This window comes from Drosophila nasuta, chromosome 2R, assembly GCF_023558535.2.
Source record: "Drosophila nasuta strain 15112-1781.00 chromosome 2R, ASM2355853v1, whole genome shotgun sequence".
Lineage (NCBI taxonomy): Eukaryota > Metazoa > Arthropoda > Insecta > Diptera > Drosophilidae > Drosophila > Drosophila nasuta.
This window is the reverse complement of record NC_083456.1, coordinates 17,412,762-17,438,417: the sequence shown is the minus strand read 5'-3', so window position 1 is coordinate 17,438,417 and position 25,656 is coordinate 17,412,762. Positions and strand designations below refer to the sequence as shown.

Sequence of the window (25,656 nt, the reverse complement as noted above, 5' to 3'; positions counted from 1 at the left end):
TTTCATTACGTCTCGCCTTTGTTTGTTATCACTTGAAGTTTGAGAATTTTTACGAATTGATTAAGGCGGCGTTTGTTTACAAGCAGGTAAACAGAAAGTGGTTAGAAGGGGAAACAGAACAAGAGAAGAGAACGGGAACGAGAACGCGAACGAGGGGGGAGAGGAAACTTTCCGTTTAAATGGTTTTACAGTTGAATTGCAAACATGTTCTGGCTGAATCGTAAAGCCGCTGTGCCGTCTAGAGTCTCTCTTTCTCTCGGTTCTCGAAGCTCTCTTGCTCATTAAGCAAAGCATGACGAATAACTGCAACGTTGACGTTCGACGTTCACGTTGGCACACCTGACAATTTGTTAATGAGAGCAACAGGTTCAGCGACGGCGGCAGGAAGCGAAGCGATAAAAAATAAAACCAAACCAAACCAAACCGAAAACCAAAGCAAGCGCAACGGACACACGGCCAAAAACTGGATGACGGATGACGGATGTCCTGCTGACTGTAAGCGTAAAAGAGAGTGAGAGAGAGAGGAAGGGAGATGGAGAACAGAAGTGCAGTAAAAATGTAAATAATGCAAAACATTTTCTCACCACGTTCCGCTGCTGTTTCTGTTCAGTTCTGTTCTGTTCTGTTTGGTTCCGTCTGTGCTGTCGGCGCACTTTTTAGGCTTCCCCATTCGTTGCGGCGCATCGCATCGCTTCTGTTGCCGGATGGCGAATGGTAATGAGGGAGGAAGAGGAGGAGGAGGGGAAAGGGAAGTGGCATGGGAAATGATATGTAAGAAATGCCATGGCAATGTGTGATAAGCAAAAAACACAACTAAGATCTGTGCTTTCTAACTACATTTACTCACGTCTGCAGCTAAGCTGAGAGAACAACAGCAACAACATATGGCCAGCGATGACCTTTTTTTCTCTCGCTCTACAATATGCATATAGAAACGAGAGAGTGTGCATGTGTGTGTGTGTGTGTGTGTGTGTGTATTGCTGCTGCCCAGCCCATTTGTAGTGAAATTTAATCAAGCGTTTAATGCCAAGGTGGAACGTCAGCGAACATAATACACAGCCATAGTAGAGGAGGGTGAGGGAAGCAAAACGAGGGCGAGGGCGAGGGCGTTCTTGATGCTGAAGAAACAGGCTGCTCTGTGGATCTCCTCTGTACCACGTTAGGCTGCTGTTGCTGCTGCTGTCCAGTCTGTTGTGCCTCCTGCTTGATGCCTGTCATATGTCAGTCTACAACGTTTTTGAGCTGCGTCTGTCTCACTCGCCTACGACGCTTGGTTAATGACATTTTGAGTTAATTGCTGCCTCAGTCGCCGTCTCTTCCATATGGCCAGCAGGGTAGCGGGTTTTTGGGACTACGGTAAATGAATATGCGTATATATCATGCATTTCCAGGCAAAGTAATTTGACTACACACACATACTCCCTCCCTCAGGGGGAGGGAATTGAACTGAACTGAGCTGAGCCGATGCCAGATGATCAGTTCCTGGTGATCCGTTAACACACCTTCCTTATACATAGTACATACTACATACTACACATATCGTATGTGCCACAAAACTGAACTGAACTGAACTGAACTGAAATTCGAGCTGCCTCTGCAAAAATTACGCTTTATTCTTTTGTATTACAATTATGATTGTACGTTCACCTGTAAGTGACCTTCGTACAACAAAAAAACTTTCTAAATACAGGTTGAATGTCGTGGACTTTTAATCAGACGAGTTCAACTTTTAAATATAACTACTCTTAAGTATGCTAAACTTACATTTATACGAAGAAATTTTATTCTATTTTTTCAAGAACTAAAGTTTTCGACTCTATCATAGATAATTTCAGGTTTCTTTGTACGTTGAGAATTTTAATTATACTTTTATTAAACAGCTTACAGTTTATAAGATGTGTATGTATAGTTGTTATATTAATAGATGCATCTTCTATTACTTATTATTCTTCAACCAATTTAATATTACTTACAAAAAACAACATCTTAAATATATACAGCAAATAGAAAGAATATTTAATACACTATATTACAAATTGGAGAAAACAATAGTAAAGAATATTTAAATATTAGCTTAAAATAGATAAACATCTACTATAAAAATTGATGGGTACGCAATTATATTTTCAGTTTTTAAATGAAATGTGTAATGGGTAATTCTCTGATTACAATGAAAAAAAACTAAAATTGATGCTATTTTAAAAATAATTAAAGGGTTATCTCATAGTTCTGGACTAGCACTATGAATTAGAGCTATGAATTATTATAGGTACTTTTTTCTGTTTTACAATTAAGTACATCGTACGAAATCAATAATTTTTGCAATTATCTTTAAACAGAAAAATAAATCTAAAATCATTATTAGCTTTAATTAAAGTAATAATTAAGAGCTGTAAGATTTATCTTTATATACAATTTTAATATGTTTTGACGTGTTTTTTTATTTTAAATAATCTCGTACACGACATTTTCCCCAGAGTATTAACCATGTATGTTATGTTCTTATATTATATATAAGATTTTCGCTTTCCTTTAATTTTATGGGCACATATTTACCTAGAGAATTTACGTTTCACACTTGATCAATTAACGTTGCAAATGCTAATGTTAATTCTAAGACAAATCTAGTTACACTTTCTATTTTATTTAATAATGTTTTTACTACAACGTGCTACTATTTTCACTACTGTACTAATTTAATTATCACTACTTTAACAGCATATACTATAACATTAATATATTTATATGTAATACTACTTCTACTAATCTATTTTAATACTACATTCGGTTTTAGACTAACAAATATTCTGCTTTATACAACTACTGCAACTATATATTATATATAATTACTTTTTGCAGTGATAACTATTCTGCAACTAACTTCTACTTCTGCTAATTATTAAACAACTGAACAACTAAGTTAAACTGTTTAACTATGATATTATTAACATACGTATGTATGTATATACAAATGTGACTTCAATTGGATATTTATAGCTACATATATAAGTAAAAAAAAACCTTATACTATATTAAATTTAATAACATAGCAAATAAATAAAGTTAAATTAGGTTAACAAGCATAAAATCTAAAAAAGTAGCAACTAAAGTTTAATTAAGTTAACAAACATCGAAAAAAATATACTGAAAGTCTTAATCGCTCAGGCTAATTGCATTGTAATAAAGAATTGTATTCGTTACTACTATACAAATAAATGTTTAAATATTTTATATTGATTTCATCATATTTAAGCTCATATTACATCTTAAACTTAATATATTGATAATATAGCTATTATAACTGCTAGTATTTATACTATTATTTTTATTTACATCACATACTAAATCCAGAAGTAAATTCTGTAATATAACTTCGACTTTAATTTTATGCTACTTCAAATCAGTCTTAAAATGTTCTACTAATAAAAATCAGTGCTGCATTTTAAAAATCAAGAATGATGCTCGTAAACTTCTGAGTTTCTCTCCCATCACGAGCATCACGTCGCATACGTAATAAATTATGTATTTATGCACAGTTGTCTAATATAATATTTCACTGCAAGTGCGAAGTGGCAAGTTAAATCTTGCAGATATTTGAGCTCAACATGCATATTTATGATCCCATAAACGTTCAATACTCGTTTACTCAAGTTACACCAATTCGTATATCTGTGTGTATATTCCATTATCTATTGTTATTATTATGGCATCGAGAAGCAGCCGCAGTTGCAGTTGCAGTTGTAGTTGTAGTTATAGTTGCCTTTGCTCATTTGGCGCGCTTTTTGTTTTGCTTTGTCTTGTTACAGGTAATGTCCTAGAGCTAGAGCTAGAGCTAAAACAACAACAAAGGTAATAACAACTGCAAGAATCGCTGTCAAGTGGGCAGGTACAAAAAGAACAACAAGGGAAAGGAGCTGACGACGACGTCGACGTAGCGTCGCCGCTGCGTAGGACGCGGCAAGCGGCAAGCGGCAAATAAGTATATTGTATATTGGCAGCAAACCAGTTTTTATAATGTCAATTCGAATCCTACACGTTCACGTTCACGTCCATGTCCAATCCACACGCATTAAGCGCGACAGTCGCAAGTCGCGACGCGTCCAAATAATGACGACAACAACCGCAAACTGAGACTCAGAGCAAGAGCGAGAGCGAAAGAGATGGCAACAGAGAGAGAGGACAACAAGACGCCGACGCCAACGCCGACGACGACGCCGACGCTGATGACGACGATTCGTTGGCGTTGAATTTGATTTTGATTTCACCTGAGTGGCTGCAGCTCAACGATGCGATGTGATGTGCCTTCATTCCCCTGTTGCCTGTTACCTCTCCTCTCTCTTCCTTTTTGTCAACCAACGCAGTCAGCCAACTGCATTGCGACCTACGACTCTCCTTACCCTAAGTTGTTATTCTTTTTGTTGTTGTTGTTGTTGCTGTTGCCGTTCGAGGTTTGTGTAATTGATGATGTTTATGTTCGGGGTCCCGGTCCCGTGTCTCGTTTTGTTGAGCCAGAGTTGATTTAAAGATTACGCACCTATTGTGTGTGGGTTTTGTGAAGAGATTGTGTGACCGGCATATTAATTCTGAAGACTTAATAATTTCTAATGGGTTTATTAAATGGTTTATGACCCTAAGACTGTCTAAGGGAAATGCAAACGACTTAGAAGGGCAATCTTCTTATGAATAAAAGAATTTATTTAAATGAGTATAAACTAAATCATTATTGCGAATTCTTATTAATCAATAAAAACTAATTTGTTAAACATTTATAAAAATATTAGCTAAAATCTATTGCTTGTTTCGGTGCTCATTTTTAAATCGCCCGCGCTTTGAATTCGACAAAGTAACTGATTTTCGAAAATATACCATACTTGCTGATATTTCAGTTCTAATAAGAATTATACTGCCACCAGCAAGTTGCCAGATAACGTTAAAAAGTTGTACCCACTTCGAATTCGAAGATTCCCAAGAAGTGACATTACGAACTAGTTCATCAACACCCAAAAGGTACATTTTACAAAAAAATTCGAAATTTCCATTAAATATGTTCTCTACAGAATGAACAATTTTTATTCGTTGTGAATTCGAAAAGAAAATACTGTTAGCACTTTGGTGTAACCAACAAGAGTTGCCGGATCGATGAAAACAGTATTTTGTTTACATTGACGACAGCACGCTGCCACTGCGCTAAAACTCAACGCTCAATAGTGGCACTCTCGATTTTTTGCATAGCCAGTCTGGTAACGCCAGTACTTTGCCATCAATTCACGGGCCGTGTTTGTTTTAAGTTAAATATTAAAAGGAATAAATAGCAATATTAAATAATTTATATCTTTAATACGAATGTGCACAACTATCGAGTGATCTCTTAACGACAGCGGGCATTAGGTAATGGACATGTCGCAAGCCATAATCTAAAATTCTGTGCAAAATTCGGGTGTGCGGCGCTATGATTCGAGGTTTGTACATAAAAAAAAAAACAGACACGAACTGTATGCGGGTGTGTGTTATGTGTGTGTGCCCTGAGGAGGGGGCGTAAAGTGGGTGGGAGTGGGCGGTAGTGGCAGCGGCTGAGCAATGCAAATCCTTTGTAAAAATACTAGACAAAGAATCAATTTCTTAATTGTGAGGCGGTGGCACTTGTCGCGACAAGTGAACAGCAAAATCCCCCTTCTCTCTCACTGTCTATCTGCATGCGTGTGAGTGTGTGTGTGTGTGTGAGTATGTGGTAAGGTCGCCTAGTTGAAAGTGTCAAGGAATTTTACAACAGCGGCACAAGCAGAAAGCACACACGAGAGCAAGGTAAAACCTTCGCCCGAGACCCCGAAGTGCCCCAAGCCCCGAGCTATACCGCGCCCATTGCGCGCTCTGCATTAAATATGAATCTGTGTGTGTCCTTCCGTTTTTGCTTTTTTATGCATCTTTGCTGATCCTGCCCCGTGGTGCTGCATCATAAATTGTTGCATATTCAAATAACTGTGTTGTGCTGCAGTCCCGGATATCTAGTTCCCAGTAAGAATTTCGTAGCAGTTTATGTATTTTTCTAAGTTGTTTTTTTCCTTTACTTTACGATTCCAATTGGGATTTTTACACACAGACAACTTTGCTCTGCGCCTGCGTTTCGCTCTTCGCTGTGTCGGCAAACTCTCTCGCTCTCGCTCTCGCTCTCTTTTTCGTCCACGCGCTCTCCCAATTTGGAGTACCATCGAAAACTGTGTTTCGACTTCAAGTGTGCTTTGCTCTCAACCAACAACAACAACAACACAACACGACAAGAGCAACTATTTCACGCTTATTGGCGTGCAAAAAGGAGTAAGAGAGAAAGAGAAAGGAAAACATGGGTACTATTTAGCAGCTATTGTTTAACTATGAACCGCAACTGGGTTGGACAGTGTAACACTGACTGAGTGGCTTGTTTACCTTTTTCCTTCGCAGTTTTTTTTTGTTGTTGTGCGTTTTTGGTGCGGCAGACCACAGGAAATCATTTCCGTTCGAAAATTCAAATCGTCGAAGCCTCGTTCCACGTATTGTTCAGTGTGATGACAGTGAGACTTCCTTTGGGGGCTCATTGATAACATTTTCGAGATTTTTGTGGCTGTAATTGATTTGGGTTTTTCGGCTGCAGCACTTCACAGCCACCTGTGATTGACACATCGTCTCCATCCCTCACACTCTCTGATATCCCCTTGGTCCACCTAATGAATGCCCATTTCGATTTCCGTTTTTATCTCTCTATTGCGATCCACAAGCTATAACATTAAAAACTTTTCTTGTGTCCTTTTGCAGTTACATGTGACGAAATGAATCTTTAACAGCAGCAGTGGAAGCAGCAACAACAGCAACAACAACAACGCAATCAATAACAACGAAGTAACAAACTGAACAGGAACAAGAATAAGAACATTCACAACTCAGAACTCACAACTCGAGACGAAAGTTCATTGAAGTATCCGAGGAAGGAGCAGAAACAGGAACAGCAGGAGAAGGAGGCGCAACAACTGTTGTTCTCTGCCCCATCAGCCGGGTGCAGATCATCAATATTCCAGAAAGCAATTGAGTCAGCCAGCTAGCCAGTCGAGTTAGTCAGCCAGTCAGTCAGTCAGTCAGTCAGGCACAGGCATTAATTCATCAATTATTCAAAATGACCGAAGACGAAATTCTCTTTGACGATGTTTACGAGCTCTGCGAGGTCATTGGCAAGTAAGTTACATTTTTCTTGGGATCTGTTCAATGTGTTTTCGGTGCCATATCTCATTATGCGTTTTACGCACTAAATCATCTGTCGACGCCCGGCACGCGATACAATTGGTAATGAAGCCGCATTCCACAACCAAACATCCATCGGAGCATCCATCCATTTCATTCAGCAGAGCATCCCACTTTCTTGTCTTTTGGCAGTGAGTCAAAAGTTGGCCAAACAAGTTTGCTGCTGGTGTCGACTTTTACATTATGCATTAATATTTATGCGGCTCTCTGTCGACAACTTGAATTAGTTAGTCGACCGACAACAATCTCGAATCTCACCACTATCATCATCATCATCATCATCATCATCATCATCATCATCATCATCATCATCATCGTCATCGTCATCGCTGTTGAGACAAGGCCTAGTTTTTGGACGAGGTCATAAAAAGGACATTCGCCACTCGGGGTTTTTGAGAACTTTTACTAAATAGTGTATTACACCTTCTTTTTGTGTGTGTGTGTGTGTGTTTGTCTGTTGCAGGGGTCCATTCTCCATTGTGAGGCGTTGCATACACAGAGAGTCGAACCAGCAGTTTGCTGTGAAAATCGTTGATGTGGCCAAATTTACGGCCAGTCCAGGACTGAGCACAGCGGGTAAGTGACCTTGCCACATGCTACATGCCACATGCCAGTTGCCAGCCAACCCCTCGAGTACGCTCCGAGTGAATAAATTATAATTAATCTGCCTGAATTATATGAAATTTGTTGCTGCTAATTGTGCGGCAAGAACACAGCAAATTTCGCACGTGCTCCCAAATGCTGTCCTGACAGTCGGAGGAAGGAGGACGAAACCGGGCTATGACAGGATAGCTCCTCCAGTTACAACTAGTCGCAACTGGTCCAATTAAAAAGAAATTGCTCAAATGCAACGCGATGTCTTTTGACTAGGGGAATATTGACTAAATGATACATGGCAGGCACATAAGTCAGCCGCCCCAAAATCCATTAGAGCTTCTCGACCAGCTGGTGTCGAAAAGGAAGAGAGGGGTTGGAAGCTGGGCATCCATATAAATGTTACTCATTCTGATATCAACTAATTGCGCCCCATTACAGATCTGAAACGCGAAGCCACAATATGTCACATGCTAAAGCATCCGCACATCGTCGAGCTGCTGGAAACCTACAGTTCCGAGGGCATGCTCTACATGGTCTTTGAATTGTAAGTAAAACTCCCACACAAACACACATACTTCTCTATACATATACATTGGTATTTAGGGCACTTAAATATATATATATACATATATACATGTCCTTTACTTGCAGCATGGAAGGCTCCGATTTGTGCTTTGAGGTTGTGCGACGCGCCGTCGCAGGTTTTGTCTACAGCGAGGCGGTGGCTTGGTAAGCATGGCAACATACCCAATTATGATGCTATTATAATGCAAATTATTCTATTATTTCGTTTTGAGTTCTGTGTGTGCTCTGTGTGCTCTCTTTTTGTGAATGAAGAATGCAAGCGTACCTCAATTGATAACAATTGAACAGCTTCACGATGCTGCCAATTAGCACACGAAGAGCAAAGGCAGCTTCATTTATTTGTGCTGCACACATACTTATTGTGCACTTCAAGAGATTCATTGCTGTTGCAGCAGATGCACTTTAAATTTTAGCAAAAGTTTGAATTATTAATGCAAATGTAGAGATAATTAACGATTCTTTATTCAAGCGATAAATCACATGAAAATTGGTAAATGCTGATAAATGCAAAGCTACATAATTAAGTATCTTTAAGTTTCAAAGATTGTATATTCAAAAAGTTAAAACAAAAAATGTTCTGTTAAGTTTGTTGCAGTTTAAAATTTGATTTTTAAATACAAAAGAAATTTTGAAATATAAATTAGGTAGTTGCTGAGTATAGATCACGTTTGTTTGGCCCAGTTTTCAACTATTAGTTAAAATGTATGAAACTATCGATTAATTATGATTAATATCAAAATACAAAGCAAGACTTAATATAGGCCAACAAAACATTTTATACTTAAGCGTGTTAATGCATCAAATTTAAAAAACAGAATACATTTTTAATGAATTAACAAGGCATTGTCAAATTTATTATTAAATACGCTTTACAACTGTTTAACTAAAAAAGTAGTTGCTAAAATTGAAAACCAAGATAATTTCAGAAATGATTTATGAAATTGAAACTGTTCACCTTAAATGTAATAGATACTTTTCATACTTTCAATAGGATAACAAAGTTTTCGTTAATAGAGAAGCTGCAGAATGCTCCGTAATTATATTGTATACTATAGCAATTAGTGGAAACTGACCAAAATTTAATAGCCAAACCAATTAGTTGCCTTTATGAATGCTGAATAATTGAAATGTGTAGCACTTTTTAACCTTTATGTTTCGTTCTGCTTTTGCAGTCACTATATGCGGCAAATACTGGAGGCACTGCGCTATTGCCATGAGAACGATATACTGCATAGGGATGTGAGACCAGCTTGTGCCCTGCTGGCCACCGTGGATAACTCGGCGCCAGTGAAACTGGGCGGCTTCGGTTCGGCGATACAGTTGCCGGGCACACGCGAAACCATAGAAACACATGGACGCGTCGGCTGTCCGCACTATATGGCGCCGGAAGTGGTCACCAGGCGTCTGTATGGCAAGGGCTGCGATGTCTGGGGCGCTGGTGTTATGCTGCATGTGTTGCTCTCGGGTCGTCTGCCATTTTTGGGCTCCGGTGTGCGGCTGCAACAGTCGATATCACGCGGCAGACTTTCGGTAAGTGTGATGTGAGTTTATAATCAAAGTGATGAATTTACAATGTTTATTGCATTTGCAGTTTGAGGCACCAGAATGGAAATCAATTTCGGCCAATGCCAAGGATCTAGTCATGAAAATGCTGGCGGCCAATCCACATCACAGACTCTCAATCACCGAGGTGCTGGAGCATCCCTGGATACGTGATCGCGACAAATTGCAGCGCACTCATCTGGCGGATACTGTTGAGGAATTGAAGCGCTACAATGCGCGACGCAAGCTCAAGGGCGCTGTGCAAGCGATTGCCGGTGGCACCAACATGGATCCACTGTATGCCAGTGATGCAGACAGTGAGTGCTTTCGATTCAGCTCGAGAACAATTGAGCTCTGTCGTCGTATTGAACTATGAACTTATCTGTTGCAGTGCCCATTGCAGGCGCACCGGATGAATGGGCCGACGAGGAGGCGGGCATTGAGGCGGTGCAACGAATATTGGACTGTCTGGATGACATCTATTCGCTGCAGGATGCCCATGTGGATGCGGATGTGTTGCGTGATATGCTGCGCGATGGACGACTGCAGCAATTTCTGCAGCTGTTCGATCGCATCGGGTCGACGGTCATCACGACCAATGGTCGAGCACCCACAGCGGAGGCTGTGGCGCGCAGTCGCGATGTCCTGGAGCTGTTGTCATCGGTGGGCGTTGGTGTGGGCAATAAGTATGCCAAGGATGAGCTGATGCAGCTCCTTGCCGCGCCGCACTTGCAGGTGAGTGGCATTTTACGAGTATTGTATTTATTTTGTGTACACAAAGTCTGCTATACTTTATTTTGTGGCAAGCTGTTGTCAGCTCAAGCACATGATTGTATGCATTGTTGCATTACGCATACGTTCCGTGTGCCATCGTGCCATCAGAGTCAGTCAGTAAACTGCTGGGCATGTGGTCATATCAATCTGTGGTCCACTCTACAGTTCGGTTTAGCATAAGCCAAAACAAATTTGAAATGTATTTAGTGCCAGCAAACAGGCAAATGTATACAAATACCCACAGACACACACACACTTTCACAGTCACCACCACGAGCAACTCCCGCAGCGCAGGCAATCACTAATCCTTCGGCCAAACAGTGTGACACACATACAGAGCCCAGACACACGACACAGAGCCATGAATACACAGTAGTAGTAAGCTCAACACTCTATACGCTAGTCTACTCTACTCTACTCGAATAGTCTATATATACTGCTTGTCTAAACAAACTGCGCCTGCTAATGCAACCAAAATACAAACAATTTAATCAGAATAAACCTAAATGAAATTCGGACGTTGCTGTTGCCACTGCTGCTGGCTCAACAGCTCCAACTCTAGGACCAACTCAGCTCAGCTCAGCAGTGCTTCGGGCACTTCCCTAAAGGCTTTTTGCGCAGAAAAGTATGCTACACAAAACTCAAGTGCCGTCGCCGTAGTTGTCGCTGTTGCTGTCGTCGTGTCGCGCCTCGTCGCAGGCGTGTGCCGCACACATTTGCAACAGACCAACGGCGAGTAGTGAAGGGACAGAAAAACATTTAACGATTGCACGAAAAAAGCAAAAACAACAAAAAAGAAAATGACCTACCTAAGCCTAAGGCAGTTGCACGAAGTTTGAATACCCTTTCCCTATGAAATGTCTACACAGACATTGTTTTGAAAAATCATATTTTTATCGTATTTATCTATGATGTGTTTAAATATACAATATTAAAACGAGATTGTTTCTCTGTTGTATTAACATATGTGTTTAAATACTTTGAATGAACTGTCAAAAAACGTATAATTTCTCAAGGATTACAATTGATCTCAAATAAATGAGATGCTTAGATGTTTAAGTTTACAAGGTAAAAACTGATTTATAACATGGCTCTACTCATTTATTTGTTAAATTATTTTAAATTGAATATCCCACTAAAGTATATATTTCAAAGAGTCTTAAACTATTTATTAAATTGAATGAGTCAGTGTTATGTTCAACGTGAGATACGAGCTAAACCATTAATTATTTCTCAGTTGATTGAATACGGTAAATGGTTTAATACCATGTTTTATATACAAGTTATAAACTAGATTATTTATGTCTAACGTTTTTAATAATTTACTATGTTTTTATGTATGTTTTATATATTTAAATTATTTATCTAAATTTATGATTTATTAGGATCTAAGGTAACTATTAAATTATTATTAGGATGTATTTACTTATATATTTTAAATGATTTACTACGATTACGTAGGACATACAAGTGAAGGCCTATAAATTAGTTGCTTCTTTTTTATTTATTTCTTGAGTGTTTGATTTATTTTACTATGAATAGTTTGACTAAATTTGTTTTAAATTATGCAATGAACATTAATTATGAATAATTTCGATTGATTCACTGATTGCTTCTCGATTGTTGTGCATTCGTTCACAACTATAAGTTAGGGTATAACCTCGTTTTCCACACTGCGAGCTGAGCCTGGGCTGTGCGCGATATGAACGCCATAACTCTGTGCCATCTACTGTCGTTAATTGCTCCTTGAAGCAGACTACATTTTTTTGCTGCTGAACGGCAGTGCTTTATTCTTTTTCATACCCTGTGCAAATAGCGTTTATGCAACGAGGGGTTTTGTCACAACTTTATGCAGCATATCGCATAATTATTAATAATTTGCAAAAGCAATATATTGCTGCATATAAGAATATAAGAAATCATTTTGATTGAGCCATCGATTAGTCAGTTGAACGCATAATTCATATCGCCAGGGAGTGTGCGTGTGTGTCTGTTTGTGTGTGTGTGTGAGTGACAACAGCTGCAAGGTCTATGGGGAAGCGAATGTATTTTTAATGAGCAACAGCGGATATCTGTGTTTCTGGAGCTATGCAAAGAGCATTGTTGCTTGGGGATTTTGAGCAAATTCTAAAGAATTTGCCGTTAAGAAACTTGCGGCTTAAGAGTGAATGGAATTGTGGGTTGATATTTGGTTTATTGTTTTAGATAATAAACGATTTAAAAGCTTTATCGCGTAGTAAAAACGATACGATTAGATATTCGAATATTTAGAATCTTTTATTGGTTTCATATTCATTATAATTTTAGATTAGAATCAAATTTGATGTGTTTTATTGCTTACTATAGAGTTGCATAATATTAAATGTGTGACACTATATTTTAGGTTTGTTGTTTAGAGTCTTTAAGCACCTATGCTGTATATCTTAAAAAATAAAGAATAGAACAGTTTTTCTACAGGGTATTTCCTAGCTTTGCTTTCGCCACTCAATTGTTTCCATTCGCTTTCTATATCGGACTCGGCCGGACGATTCGTTGTCCACTTGTCCAACTGTCTATCAGTCGCTTTGTGTGTGACGCAAGCTGTGCTCGGCTGCTGCAAGCGACTCATTTTCATAAATTCATGGAAAAAAAAAGATGAAGAAGCAGCAAAAAAAAAAAAAAAAGAAATGAGAAGATGGATATAAATGACAGACGATATGAACAACTGCACAAAACGCAGGCTCAGCTAGCAATGAGTGAATGTGTTAATGCTGTGTACATATACAGCAGAGCGTGAGAGAGTAAGAGTGAGAGAAGAAGGGTGAGGGAAAGGGACAGCGAAAGAGAGAGAGAGAGGGAGTGAGGGAGGTAGGCAGAGGGGGAGGCGATGGTGTTGGGCGCGTTAGTTAAAACAACAACTATTATAAGGACCTCGGTCGCAGTCCAAGCCTTCTGCACTGCAAATCTCACTGCATGGCACTCTCTTGCGCCCTCTCGCTTGCACACTTGCTCTCGCTCTCTCTCACTCTCTCCCACTCTCTCTCTTGCATTCTGCAAAGTGCAGCGAGCGCAATCGTTGGCCAAAAGTGCTGCTGCAGGGGCAATGCAAATACCTATACACACACACACGCACTCATGCACGCACACACCTAGAAGCGTGCGTGTGTGTGTGGAACTATGTCAGTGTCTGCGTTGCACAAACCAACCGAGCATCCGTGATTGACTTAAACAAAAAGCGCGCACACATTTCAGTTTAGTTTGCGGCGACTGCGCCGCGAGGGAACGACGACGAACGAAACATCGTCGTCTGCCTCGAGTTGGATTTATTTGACACTTGCCAAGTGATGTGTGAAAGAGGCGCCTAACGAGCGATTTCGCGACAGACCTGCCCACATCTCTCTATACTCTACTTCTTTCCCCCCTCTACAACAAAAAAAAGGGTTGGCTAAACAAAGCTCTGGGAATATATATACATATATATATATAGTGCGGTGAAACCTTCGTCAAGTAAAGTAAAGTTGACTCGAGTCTATTTCTCAAGTGACTCACTTCCATTCTTCTACGTCTTTGCCCCGCGCCCTCTCGCTTGACCCAATTAACGCACGGTACGCGAATCCGAATGCGGATGCGGATGCGGACGCGGACGAGAAGTTGTCTCTGGAGTGTGTAGTGTGTCGTGTCAGTGTGCCAATTACGCGCGAATTTCCGCAGTAACCTCCTCTAGCGAGCGAGGCGCGCGTAGACCAAGTTTACAGCCACGTGTTTGGCGGCAAAACCCACATGGGAGCAATTGACAAAAGGGCAACCGCTACAGCTACAACTACAGCTACAACAGGAGTTACCGCTACCGTTGTCATTGACGACGTCGCACCCTCAACGTCAACCTCAACCTCAAGCGACGCCATGTGGCGACGTTGGGGACGCGCTGTGGCGCTGCTCATAAATTGGCAGCACAACAAAGTGCCACAGCCTCTGTTACTGCCACTGCTGCTGCCGCTGTCATCGTTTGTGCGTCTATAACTCAATTTAAATTCAAATGTGCACCACTATAAAAAATGAAAGCGAACAAATTATAAAACGGCCAAAATCGACAAAAGCAAACGAAATTAGCATAGAAGTTTTTGAATGGCTGACGAGGCCGAAGAGGAGGCGACGACGACGACGGCGGGAGCAGCCATCCTCTTCGGTGAGGAGGAGGAGGAGGCAGACACATGGCGGCAGGGGGATGTGGTGGAGGTGGAGGAGATTTGTTGTTGTTGCTGTGACAGCATATCCACAACGACCACAACGGCAGCAACAGCAACAACAACCACATCCACATCGATGCCACAAATGCTAAGCGTCTTTCAATGGATCGGCCTAGAGACAGCTGAACTTTTGCCACCACACATTACGCGATACTACAACAACCTCCACCAGCAGGTAAATCATTTCTTCCTTCTAAGCCCGCACACATACATCATCAACATCATCATCATCAACATCATCATCATCATCATCGTCGGCCGCCCACGAATTCAACAGAATTCTATTAAGATGCGTAATCCGTCTTGGCAAAGTTATGAATAAAACGGCTTGTATATGTGTGTGTATATAAAACTTACAACAACTTGAACTTAGCATAATTGAATGAAAAATGCTTTTTGCCCTTTTCAGTTAAGCAAAAACTTTCAAATGCACAACTTGCGCTTCCCTCCCCCCTTCATAATACACGGTAATGAGTCCCTGAAGAGTCGCGAGTTCTAGTTTTGAGTGGGAATTGAAGCGATCTGGAACGAATCTTGATAAATAAGTTGTGGGTGCGATACCCTGATCTTTCATTAAGAATCCCTTTTTTCTATGCAGTCTAAGAACTGCTTAGAAATGAAAGAGTTCAATGGAATTGCTCTTGTTGGTAAAAGCAATTTTAATTTGTATATAAGGAAAGACAAATGGAGAATAAAGATTGAACTCGTAATAATTGTGGAATGGTCTCAATACTTGAACAATGGAGATATGCATAACTAATGCCTTTTTTTGCTTCTTTACTATGTTCGCAATGTTCACAGTTGTTTTGAGATATTATCTTCAAGTAAAGCGCAATTTAACTAGAAAGACAACCACGTAGAGGAAAAAAGAAGAGAAGTCGACAAAGCTGCCCAAAGGGTTTCTTTTTTGTGTGTTTTTAAATCAGAAATAGAATAACGGCAAGCAGGGGAATAGTGTAAATGAAAGTGAGATAGTTGAGTGTGCAAGCAAATAAGCACGCTATGATTTATGCAAAACAGTTGCTGACAATGCGGGAATATGCGACCTTAGGATACCCTAAGCTTGCATTGAAATTTGTGTTGATGTTTAGTATATGTACTATTTAAAAAGTTCTATTCACGTAGCACTTTTGTTCCATCTTAATATTATGGAATAGAAATAATTAAAAGGTTCAACAATTATGATTGAATTGTTGTGAAATACTAAGCAGATTTAAATACGTTATAATCTTTGCTGTTTTCGACTTTAATTTAAAACTAGAAAGCGGATTTAAGTATATTTTAAACGTTGCTTTTTATAACTTTCATTTAAAAGCAAAAAATTACCAAAATTGTCCCTCACAAATGCTATTGGATATAGTTTATATTTTAATATAAAATGGGTATCACAATCGTACATTTTTTTTTGTATATGCGTAATTTTGTAACTAAGTTTTCCAATTGCGATTATGAAATATTTCAAATGAAAAGAAAAAAGTTGGCTATTTATTTGCTTTATAAAATAAAAGCAAAGTTATAGTCATAAAAGTTGTGAGTTCTTTTTATATAATTAATGCTTTTGTCATGCTTTGTAAATAATAAGGAAGTAAATTCCTTAATTGTGGCTATAAAATATTTAGCTTTATTTAATCAATGCTAGATTTAGCTATTTATAATTTCAAATTAAAGCTCTATTGTTATAGTACTTTGCTATTCCAAAACTCTATTTGAACTGTTTGCTAGTCATAAAATTTTACGAGTTATTTGTCTACATTTTAGGCCACTGAATTGTTATCCATTGTTAATATTTAGACACTAGAATTTGCTGATGTCAAAATCAATTTACAAATGGCTATCGAATTTGCATTCAATGCTTTATCTGGCAACAATCTCTGACCCTTTTTCCACCCTTCCCCTTCCCACACGGCAGCTGAACTCGTTGTAACTTTGACTTGTTTGTGATTTGTCAAAGAAACGCGCAGAAACTGCAACTATCGAAAAATTATATACGTTTCTCTGTCTCTGTCGGTGTGTGTGTGTGTGTGTGTGTGAATGTTTGTGTTTCCCCTCTGCGTGAGTGTGTGTGTATGTGTGAGTCAACATTTAAACGTGTCAACAAGCATGCAGGCTAAATGCCAAGCCCACAAACTACAGCCATACCTGTGTCGAGAATTGGCCCGGACGCAAGCAAAACGTTCTGGCCAAGCCCTCCTTTTGGCCCATTCCGTGTCCCCGGCCCACTGACACATTAAGCAAACCCCTTTTGGCCACACTCACACACACACACACACACGTGTCTAGATTGTTGTTGTTGTTTTCTGTTCTGTGTGCTGGCTGCGAATAAATTCTATTGGCAGTGCGATGAAATCGACATTCGTTACCAAATTGCTCTTTGACCAAAAACGACGAACGACATCGACAGCTTTATGTTAATAGTTTATTGGCTATAGTCTATAGCTCACATCGTGGCCAACGTGGCCCATCTCCACAGTCATTACATCTGTTCAGGCCTTGACCTACACTCTGTCGCCTGATGATGACTGCCTTGAATGTGGGCAAGGGATTGGATGGGAAAGGGGAAGGGGAAGTGAGGCTGCGCCACACAGCGAAACCTTGGGCGAAATGTATTCCGATTTGTTGTAGCACTTGACGGGATTGTAGCACGCCGTGCACTTTATTGTGCATTAATTAAAAGCCTGTTATGTTGCGCATTAAACGTGACAGCATTTGCTTCTATTTGCGAAGCGAGAAGAGGGGGAAGGTGTGGGTAGGGGAGGGAAGGGGACTGTTGTCCTTGTAAATCAATCGATTGTCTGTCTGTCTTTGAGCCTCGTTCGGTGCACAAACATTTCATAATTATTTGCCAGTGCTTCAGCACAGATTCCATAACTCACACAAGTGCTTGCCACCAAGCTGCCTACAACTTGCCTCGTGTGTTGTGCGTTGTGTCTTGTGCCTTTTGCCTAACTGCTGTTTGCACATTCTTCGGCAACTGGGCAGCTTACCACAAGTAATTAGGTTGCGGCTTCGGCATTCTTTCCTTTTGGCCATGATTCCTTTTGCCAAGAGGCCCGCATGCGGTTGTCAAATAAGAAGTGGGCATAGTTATCTCTGTCTTTATGTCCGTTTTCCCTTCTCTTTCTCTCGTGTGTGTGTGTCTGTGTGTGTGTGTGTGTGTGTGTGTGTGTGGACACAAGTCACCTACTTTAGTTTGGACTATGGCCGTTGGCATGATTTAGCAATGCGACCGCAGCAAGTTACAGCAGCAGAAGCAGAAGCAACGACTGCGGCAGCAACTCGTTCATGGCGATAATAATGATGATGCTCATCATGATGATCACAATGATGATGATGATGACGGGGCAACGCCGGCGATGATTGGGTTAACGACTACGTGGCGCAGACATTGCGCCATAAATTACGAATATTTTTGAAAGCCCTGCTTCTGCTTCTGCTTCTTCTTCTACTTCTGCTTCTGCTTCTTGCTTTACTCTCCTTTTGCTAGACAAATATAGCAGCGCAGTCAGCGGCGACGCTGGCAGCGACGTCGACGCTGTGGAGAAGCCTACAAATTTTCACTGTAACGGTAAACGTGCAGTGCGCATGTGCTGTACAGCATTCTGCACAGATTCAGCAAAACAGCATCATCCCAACAACAACAACAGCAACAACAACAACGAGCAGTTGTTGGAAAGAGACACCCACCACACACACAAAATAAAAAGAAGGCAGCTTAAAATGTGCGCAATATAGTTGTCGCATTCGCACGCATTCAATGCGCCCATAAAGTTGGCATCTGCACCGGAAATTGATTGCTAGGTGAAAAGTTGCTGTTGCTGCTGCTTGCGATGCTGCTGCTGCTGCCGTTAGCTGCTGCTGCTGCTGCTGCGGAGTTGACTGTGCTGCTGCATTCAGCTGCGAGAGCTTAGCAGCATTGTTCGACTGCTGCTGATAACTCAGAGTTTAGTCTATAATTGTGCACCTTGCTGGCTGGAACTGTGGCAGTATAACGCGAGCCCTTGCCTGGATAGGACGGGTACACAACAAAACCAGCAGCAGCAGCAGCAGCAGCTAAAGCTAAAGCTAAAGCTATAGCAGCTACAGCAGCAGCATTCAGTAAAAGCAGCGCTTCAGCAACAACAACAACAACAACGACGACGACGACGATGGTTGCTGCACACACACTTTTACATCAGGCTCATCCTGGTTCGTCGCCGTTGTTGTTGTCGTCGTCCTCGCTGCTGCCATACGGCGCAAGCTAGTGCAAAATACAACAAAAAAAAAAGAAGAATATATATATATATATATATACAACAAGAATGAAAAAGAAGAAATGAACGAACTGTGAAGCTAAAATGAATGTACGAAAAACAAGCGAACGAAAAACTTTTTAATTTCGAAAGCAAGTGCACAAAACTTTTTTGGGGTGCCCAGCCAAAAGAAATAGTTACCCAACTGCTGGCGTATGAAACTCTCCGTTTTAGTAGGCAGTGAAATTTTTGTGGCCACTGGCAAAAGCTAAAAAGGCAAAAGAACACAAAAGCCAAGCGAAGAACAGCAAAAAAAAAGAACTTGGACTCAAATTGATTTTTACACGCCACATGCTAAAAAAAAAGAAAATAAAATTGAAAACCAGAGGAAAAAATCAACTCAAGGCAAATCGTTGTCAAGGCACGCACACACACACACACGCGCGCTTACGCACACACATACAACGACACACACACTCGCGGCCCAATGGCGACTTTTTCATGCCATTGAATTTAAGCTCGTCGTTGCTGCTGCTGATTTTTTGCATATTGTCAGCTTGGAGCAGAGCAAAAGGAAGAGCCCATTACCAGAAACCGGAGCCGCTGTGTGTGCGTGCGTATGTGTGTGTGTGTCTGTGTGTGTGTGTGTGTGTATGTGGGAGTTGCTCGTACAACGAACACGAATCTCACTCATTCGCATCGTGAACAGCGAGCTGCGAATTTGCGAGTTGTGCAAACTCTCCTCGGTCTCTCGATTCTTGGTTGTCGTTTCTCGCTTCTCGCTTCTCGGTTCTCAGTTCTCGGTTCTCGGTGCTCGATAGTCGGTTGTCATTGACTGGCTTCGCCTTCGTGCGAAGCAACAACCGCAGTGTCTCCAGTTTCTCTCGATTGCCAACCAACCAGCCAACCAACCGAGCAATCGAACAGCCAGCCAAAACAGCCAAGGCAACCGCATTTCAAAATCGATTTGACCAAAATTATTATCAATGATTTGCCAAACGACAAACGAAACGCGCTGCAAATTGAATTAAATTAATCTGATTTCATGCTTCGTGTTTATCTTCTCACCCATGTGCGTTTTGTGTGTCTGTATGTGTGTGTTTTCGAGAGTGTGTGTGTGGAAATTGAATGAAACGGCGACAGCTGGCTTAATAATCTATGGTCTAATACGTTTGCAGCAAGTGCTTTGACTTTTGCTTGAAACACACAAGTGCAGAGTTAACCCTCGCCCAAAATAAAACAAAAAAAGAAACAGAATAAACAGTGAAACAAATAAAGAAAACAATAAGAAATAAGGATTCGTATAATTTCATTATTGATTTTGACTCTCGACAACAACAAGAACAACAACAAACTGCAAATGCTTACAATAAAATTAAATAACAGCAATAACCACAATACAACAACGAGTTAGATACGCATAACACAAAAGTCAAACAACAACAACAGTAACAGTAACAACAATAACAGTAACATCAGCATCAACAATAACAACAGCAGCAGCAAAAGCAACAACTACAACTACAACAACAACAACTTTGCAGTAAGTACGAAGAAGGCAAAGCCATCAAAGCCAGTGCTCTAGCAACCACCCGTTACACCTGATGACCCCAACCCCTCTCTAGTTGAACACCCTCCCCCCCACACCTCCATCTCTCTACCTTTTTGCGCCCACCCACTAGTAACTACCCACTCACCACCCCCTATAGAATGCCTCGTCTCATCTCTCTACACACTCCACAAATTTCGTACACTTCACTGCCTTGGCTCAAGCACAGCAACTGTTCTCGCTCGCTCTCTCTCACTCTTACACTTTCTCGTTCGCTCTCTCTCTCTGTCTCTCTCTCGCTCTCTGTCTCACCTCGCCTTGGCTCGGCTCGCTAGCCAGCCTCCGTTTCCTATGCCATTTCCGTCTACGTTTGCCTTATCAAAAAATGTGTGTGTATACACACACACACACACACCGATACACCGACAAAAAAGAGCATTGCACCAATACACATAAAATGTTTGGTATCATTTACTTGGCCCCAACCCAACTGCAATACCCACCCACACACACAGAGAGACATACAGACTTACACAAACATTACTTTAGACATCAGATTCAGAGTCGCTTCATCTATATAACAAACATACATACATATTACGTATACGTACTAGACTTTAGCAACATTCTCTGTGTGTGTTGCTTGCTCTTGTTTTGTATGAAAATTTCTGTACATTTTGCCCATCTTTATGTTGTTCTTGTTGCTGTTGGTTTCGCTCTTTTTTATTTGCTTTTTTTCTGAATATTTTATGAATTGAATTTGGTTATTTTATTCGCGTATGTTGCGCTGCAAAGTTTCTTCTTCTCTTGGTTGCCGCATATATCCTGCTCCCCAGGCAGCGTGGCCCAAGTAGAGGCACAGGTTTTTGGTTTTCTTTTTTTTTTGCCTCCTCTTTTCTGTATGGGGTTGTGGGACCAGTGAAAAGCTCGGCACGTTCTCATTCAATTATGGTGCGGAAGCGACGGGGCCACATTAGCATTCTTAAAATGTGGCAACGGAAGCCAAGCCGGTGAAACAAACATTTCAGCACCTTTGTCTCGCAGTCCTTCCGCCTCCTTCCGATTCTGCTCCCCTCTAATGTGTATCGGCATCCGAAGTAAGGATACACATTTATAAACATATTATTTAAGCATTCACAATTCGCTTTTAATTTAATTCGACATTCCCTTTGCCAGGCCTTTGAATTTTTAACTCGAAAACTATTTAGCATAAATAGTCTCGTTAGAGCGACAGCGTAAGAGCCACAAGGGAATCGACTTCTCGAGTTTGCCCTTCATTGGCCCAGTTTAAAATTTCAGTTAGTTGCGTTATTTTGTTCTGTTGGCCATTTTGGCTGTTGTCTTCGTGTTCCTTTTCCCAAACGGTTCTCTTATTTTTTTTTTATTTTGGCTGGCCTCTGGACCAATTTAGATACCGCTCATCCCAAGGGTATGTTTTTTTTTCTTTCTTATCTTTCGAGCAAAGTTTTGTCGCATAAAATTATATTTTTGTTTGCTCGGCAATTTGCTGATGCTTCTCGTTTCGTTACGTTTCGCTTTAATTAAATTTTAAATTACATTTCACCCAAAAAAAAATGTCGAAATACACATTTAATTATATTCATCGAACATCAACACAACATTCAACACAGCTGCTGTGCTAAGCCTTTACCCCAATTTTAATACGAAAAATTGTAGCGTAAATAAATAGATTCCTTCTTCCAACACACACCCAACAACAACAATTGCCCATCCAAGAAACCCTCAATAGATTTCGTTTAATTTTGGGCTTCTCAACAATTTTCTTTTGCAGAACTCGCATGCTATAAACAAAATTAACAAAAAAAAATACAAAAAGTCAACTCAAAATTTCCAACTAAATTCAAGCAGAAATTAAATAGTGAAAATTTACATAATGTAAATGTTAATAGCAAATATAAATATATAATAAACACTGCAATTAAATAATATTAACAATAATAATAGCAAAAAACATAATAAATACAAATTGTGATGAATTAACACTAAAGTCAAGCATTTAATTCGAACAAACAAACCAAAAAAAATCAAGTATAAAATATATAGATAAAAGAAACGAAACACTGCACAACCAAAAATATAAAAAAAAAGAAAACAAACAAACGAAGGGAAAACAAAAAGGCACAACATAAATCAATTAAAGGAAACAATAATTTTTAACTAAAGAAATACGACGTCAGGACAGCGCGCATATATAAATTATTGCAACCGAACATCCCCGCATATATATACTATACTAGTATAGTATATAGTATATACGTATATATTCACATGTACTTGTATTTGTGCGTGTGCAGTGATAGCAACAGAATTTAAATGCGAAAGCAGCAGCAGCAGCAACAGCAACGGGAAAATGCAGACTGGCTTCAATTGTTGTTGTAATCTTAAGGCGTATCCATAGACAGGAAACACACACCCACACTCACACACACACACATACATACTCCAATAGTTGTTGTTAGTTAAATTGTTGTTAGACAAGGCTGTGATTTAAAGCTACAGACAGGAGACAGGAGATGCCACAAAAGCAACAGAAACAAACACAACAACTAAACCAACTTGAACTACAACAAGAAGTGGCAACAACAAGAACAACAAGAAGAAGAGCAACACAACAAGATTAAGAGCAGCAGCATATCAGGAGGCTACCCACGGAACAGCAAACAACATTTATTCACGCCAATCCTCGCCACCGCCACCGCATCGCTTACAATGCTCTGGTAGCCAAGACAGTTTTACCGTGGATCACTACTGTGGCGGCGGCGGAGGCGGTGATACACAGGCTGCAGCAGCAGCAACCGGAGGAGGAGCTGGAGGAGCATCTGGAACTGGAGCTGGAGTGTCAAGCAGTCAATGGTCTGGAGCGGGCGTGACACCAGGATCGGGCGGCGTCGTCGGCATGTGCCAGCATCATGGGCTAACATCACAATCGTTGATGTCCGGTGGCTGTGTGGGCTCCCACATGTCTCTCTTGGGCGGCAGCGGCAGTGGCGGCGGCGGTGGCGGCGGCAGCAGTGGCAGCAGCGGCATGAGCGGCAGCGGTGTCGGCAGCAGCGGCCAAGGCATACCGATCAATCAATGCTCGGCTGCTGATGTTGCCATGCTAACCGGTGGACATTGTCGCAGCATGAGCGGCCTCAGTTCACTCAGCATGTCAGCGCCGCCCTGCCCCCCGCCACCGGCGCTCTTCAATCCCTGTAGCTCAGCGCTGTCCCTGCAGCAGGCGGCCTCGTCGCGCTGGGGACCGCGCACCTCCTGCCCCGTGCATAGTCCATTTCGTGTGCGTGTGCCCAACGGTTCCATATGCTCCGGACATCAGGTGAGACCCAAAGTAAAAACACTGGAAAACAACAACCGACTGACCGCAACTGAAAAACAGAAAACTGAAAACTGAAAAACGTGGGGGACCGCTTTAATTAATATTGTATATACTTTTCGTATGTGTGTGTCTCTTTCTAAAATCCGTTAACTAATTGCATTGACTTAAAAAAAAACAAAAAGCAGAAACAGCTTGCCACAAAATGTTTTGCGCCTTTGAGTTTCATTTCGTATTTGAATTTGCTTTAGTTAGAGCTAAATGCATATTGTACATACTATAAATATATAAATATATACATATGTAAATGTATACGCCATGTGTATCGCATGTGTTTATTCAACTACTTAACTAACATTTACGCATTCTCTTCTATTCTCTCTTCCTCTATGCCAATCTCCCACACTCTATGGATCACTTGGCCACGTTTGCAGGTAAGCAAAAACCGACCGGAAACCAAGTGCCCAACACATTTTGGCATCAGGCAAAAATGTGTCAACGACATGTAAGATTATTTCAAAAGTGACAAACACACACACACACCCGCACACTCATTCCATTACACGTGTGTGTCCTTTTTGGTGCTGGGAGGGTTGCTTGATGGGTTAGCAAACAATGGAGCTCAAAACTTATCTTCTATTTTCCATGTTTGTTTTTTTGATTTAATTCGAAAATCACAAAAATTTAAACGGAAATCCTTTTGGAAATCAATAACTGTGCAGCAGGTTTTATGATCCATGCAGCTTATCAGCAATTTCTTTTCACAAAACCAATTGTACTCCGCTCCGAGAGAGTGAGAGAACTAAACATAAGTGACTTTTCGTTTTCGACTTGCAGCAGTAATATGAAACACACGCCACGTCGCGTAAATTTAGTGACTCGCATAGTTGTGCAAATTATAAGGAGCTCGATTCACATGATTGCCCAAGCGGGGCGCCCTCTTCGATGGTGATGGTGATGATGATGATGTTGGTTCCGAGTTTGGGTTTTGGGTCAGCAAAACCGTATCCCAAATCAGAATCAGGCACGGGTTTTGCTTGACTGCGCCTGAAAGTAGGCAGCACAAAGCGTAGAGCACAAAATAAACAGTCGATGGATGGGATGGAAGGGGAAAAACTGTAACAGAAACTAAAATAAAATACGAGTAGCATTAGCTCTACGGCATTGAGGTGTATCAGAAGTGTGGTTCCCACTCTCTCTCTCTCTCTCTCTCACACTCTTGCGCTATCGTTCGTTCTCTCTCTCTCTTTGTGTGCTCTGTGACAATTGCCGTTTAGCGCTGTTTCTACTTTTGCCCTGGCGTCAAATTGAATGTCACTAATGCAATTAGTTCACACAAAATAATTCTCTTCCACTCGATTATAGCGCCTAATATGCCTGATGTCATTTGTATACTGTATACACATTTACACTATATATACACGTATATATGTATGTATAATGAACAATTTCCAAATGCACACACACAATACAGAGACGCCGCTGCCGAATGCCGCAGCAAAGGGCAACGAGGACGTCATATGCAAAGTAGGTAGCGCAACAAACCATTACGCC

At 40.8% G+C, this 25,656-nt stretch overlaps 1 protein-coding gene across 9 annotated transcripts in view; it reads left to right on the top strand.

Moving 5' to 3' along the window:
• The first annotated feature begins 5,243 nt into the window (after positions 1-5,243).
• LOC132787569 (peripheral plasma membrane protein CASK) overlaps positions 5,244-25,656 on the top strand; it is a 36,546-nt gene continuing 16,133 nt past the window's right edge. For 2 of the 9 annotated variants that reach the window (XM_060794700.1, XM_060794698.1), the window contains exons 1-8: positions 5,244-5,459; positions 6,787-7,200; positions 7,730-7,842; positions 8,302-8,407; positions 8,515-8,592; positions 9,621-9,978; positions 10,040-10,307; positions 10,382-10,725. In XM_060794700.1, coding sequence (XP_060650683.1) covers positions 7,142-7,200; positions 7,730-7,842; positions 8,302-8,407; positions 8,515-8,592; positions 9,621-9,978; positions 10,040-10,307; positions 10,382-10,725 — 1,326 coding nt within the window. In that variant the 5' untranslated portion in view covers positions 5,244-5,459; positions 6,787-7,141. Of the gene's footprint in view, positions 5,460-6,786; positions 7,201-7,729; positions 7,843-8,301; positions 8,408-8,514; positions 8,593-9,620; positions 9,979-10,039; positions 10,308-10,381; positions 10,726-14,628; positions 15,166-18,918; positions 19,006-20,397; positions 20,763-22,560; positions 24,106-25,656 lie in introns of those variants that run through there. The other 7 variants (XM_060794702.1, XM_060794701.1, XM_060794699.1 and 4 more) reach the window with 6 other exon arrangements.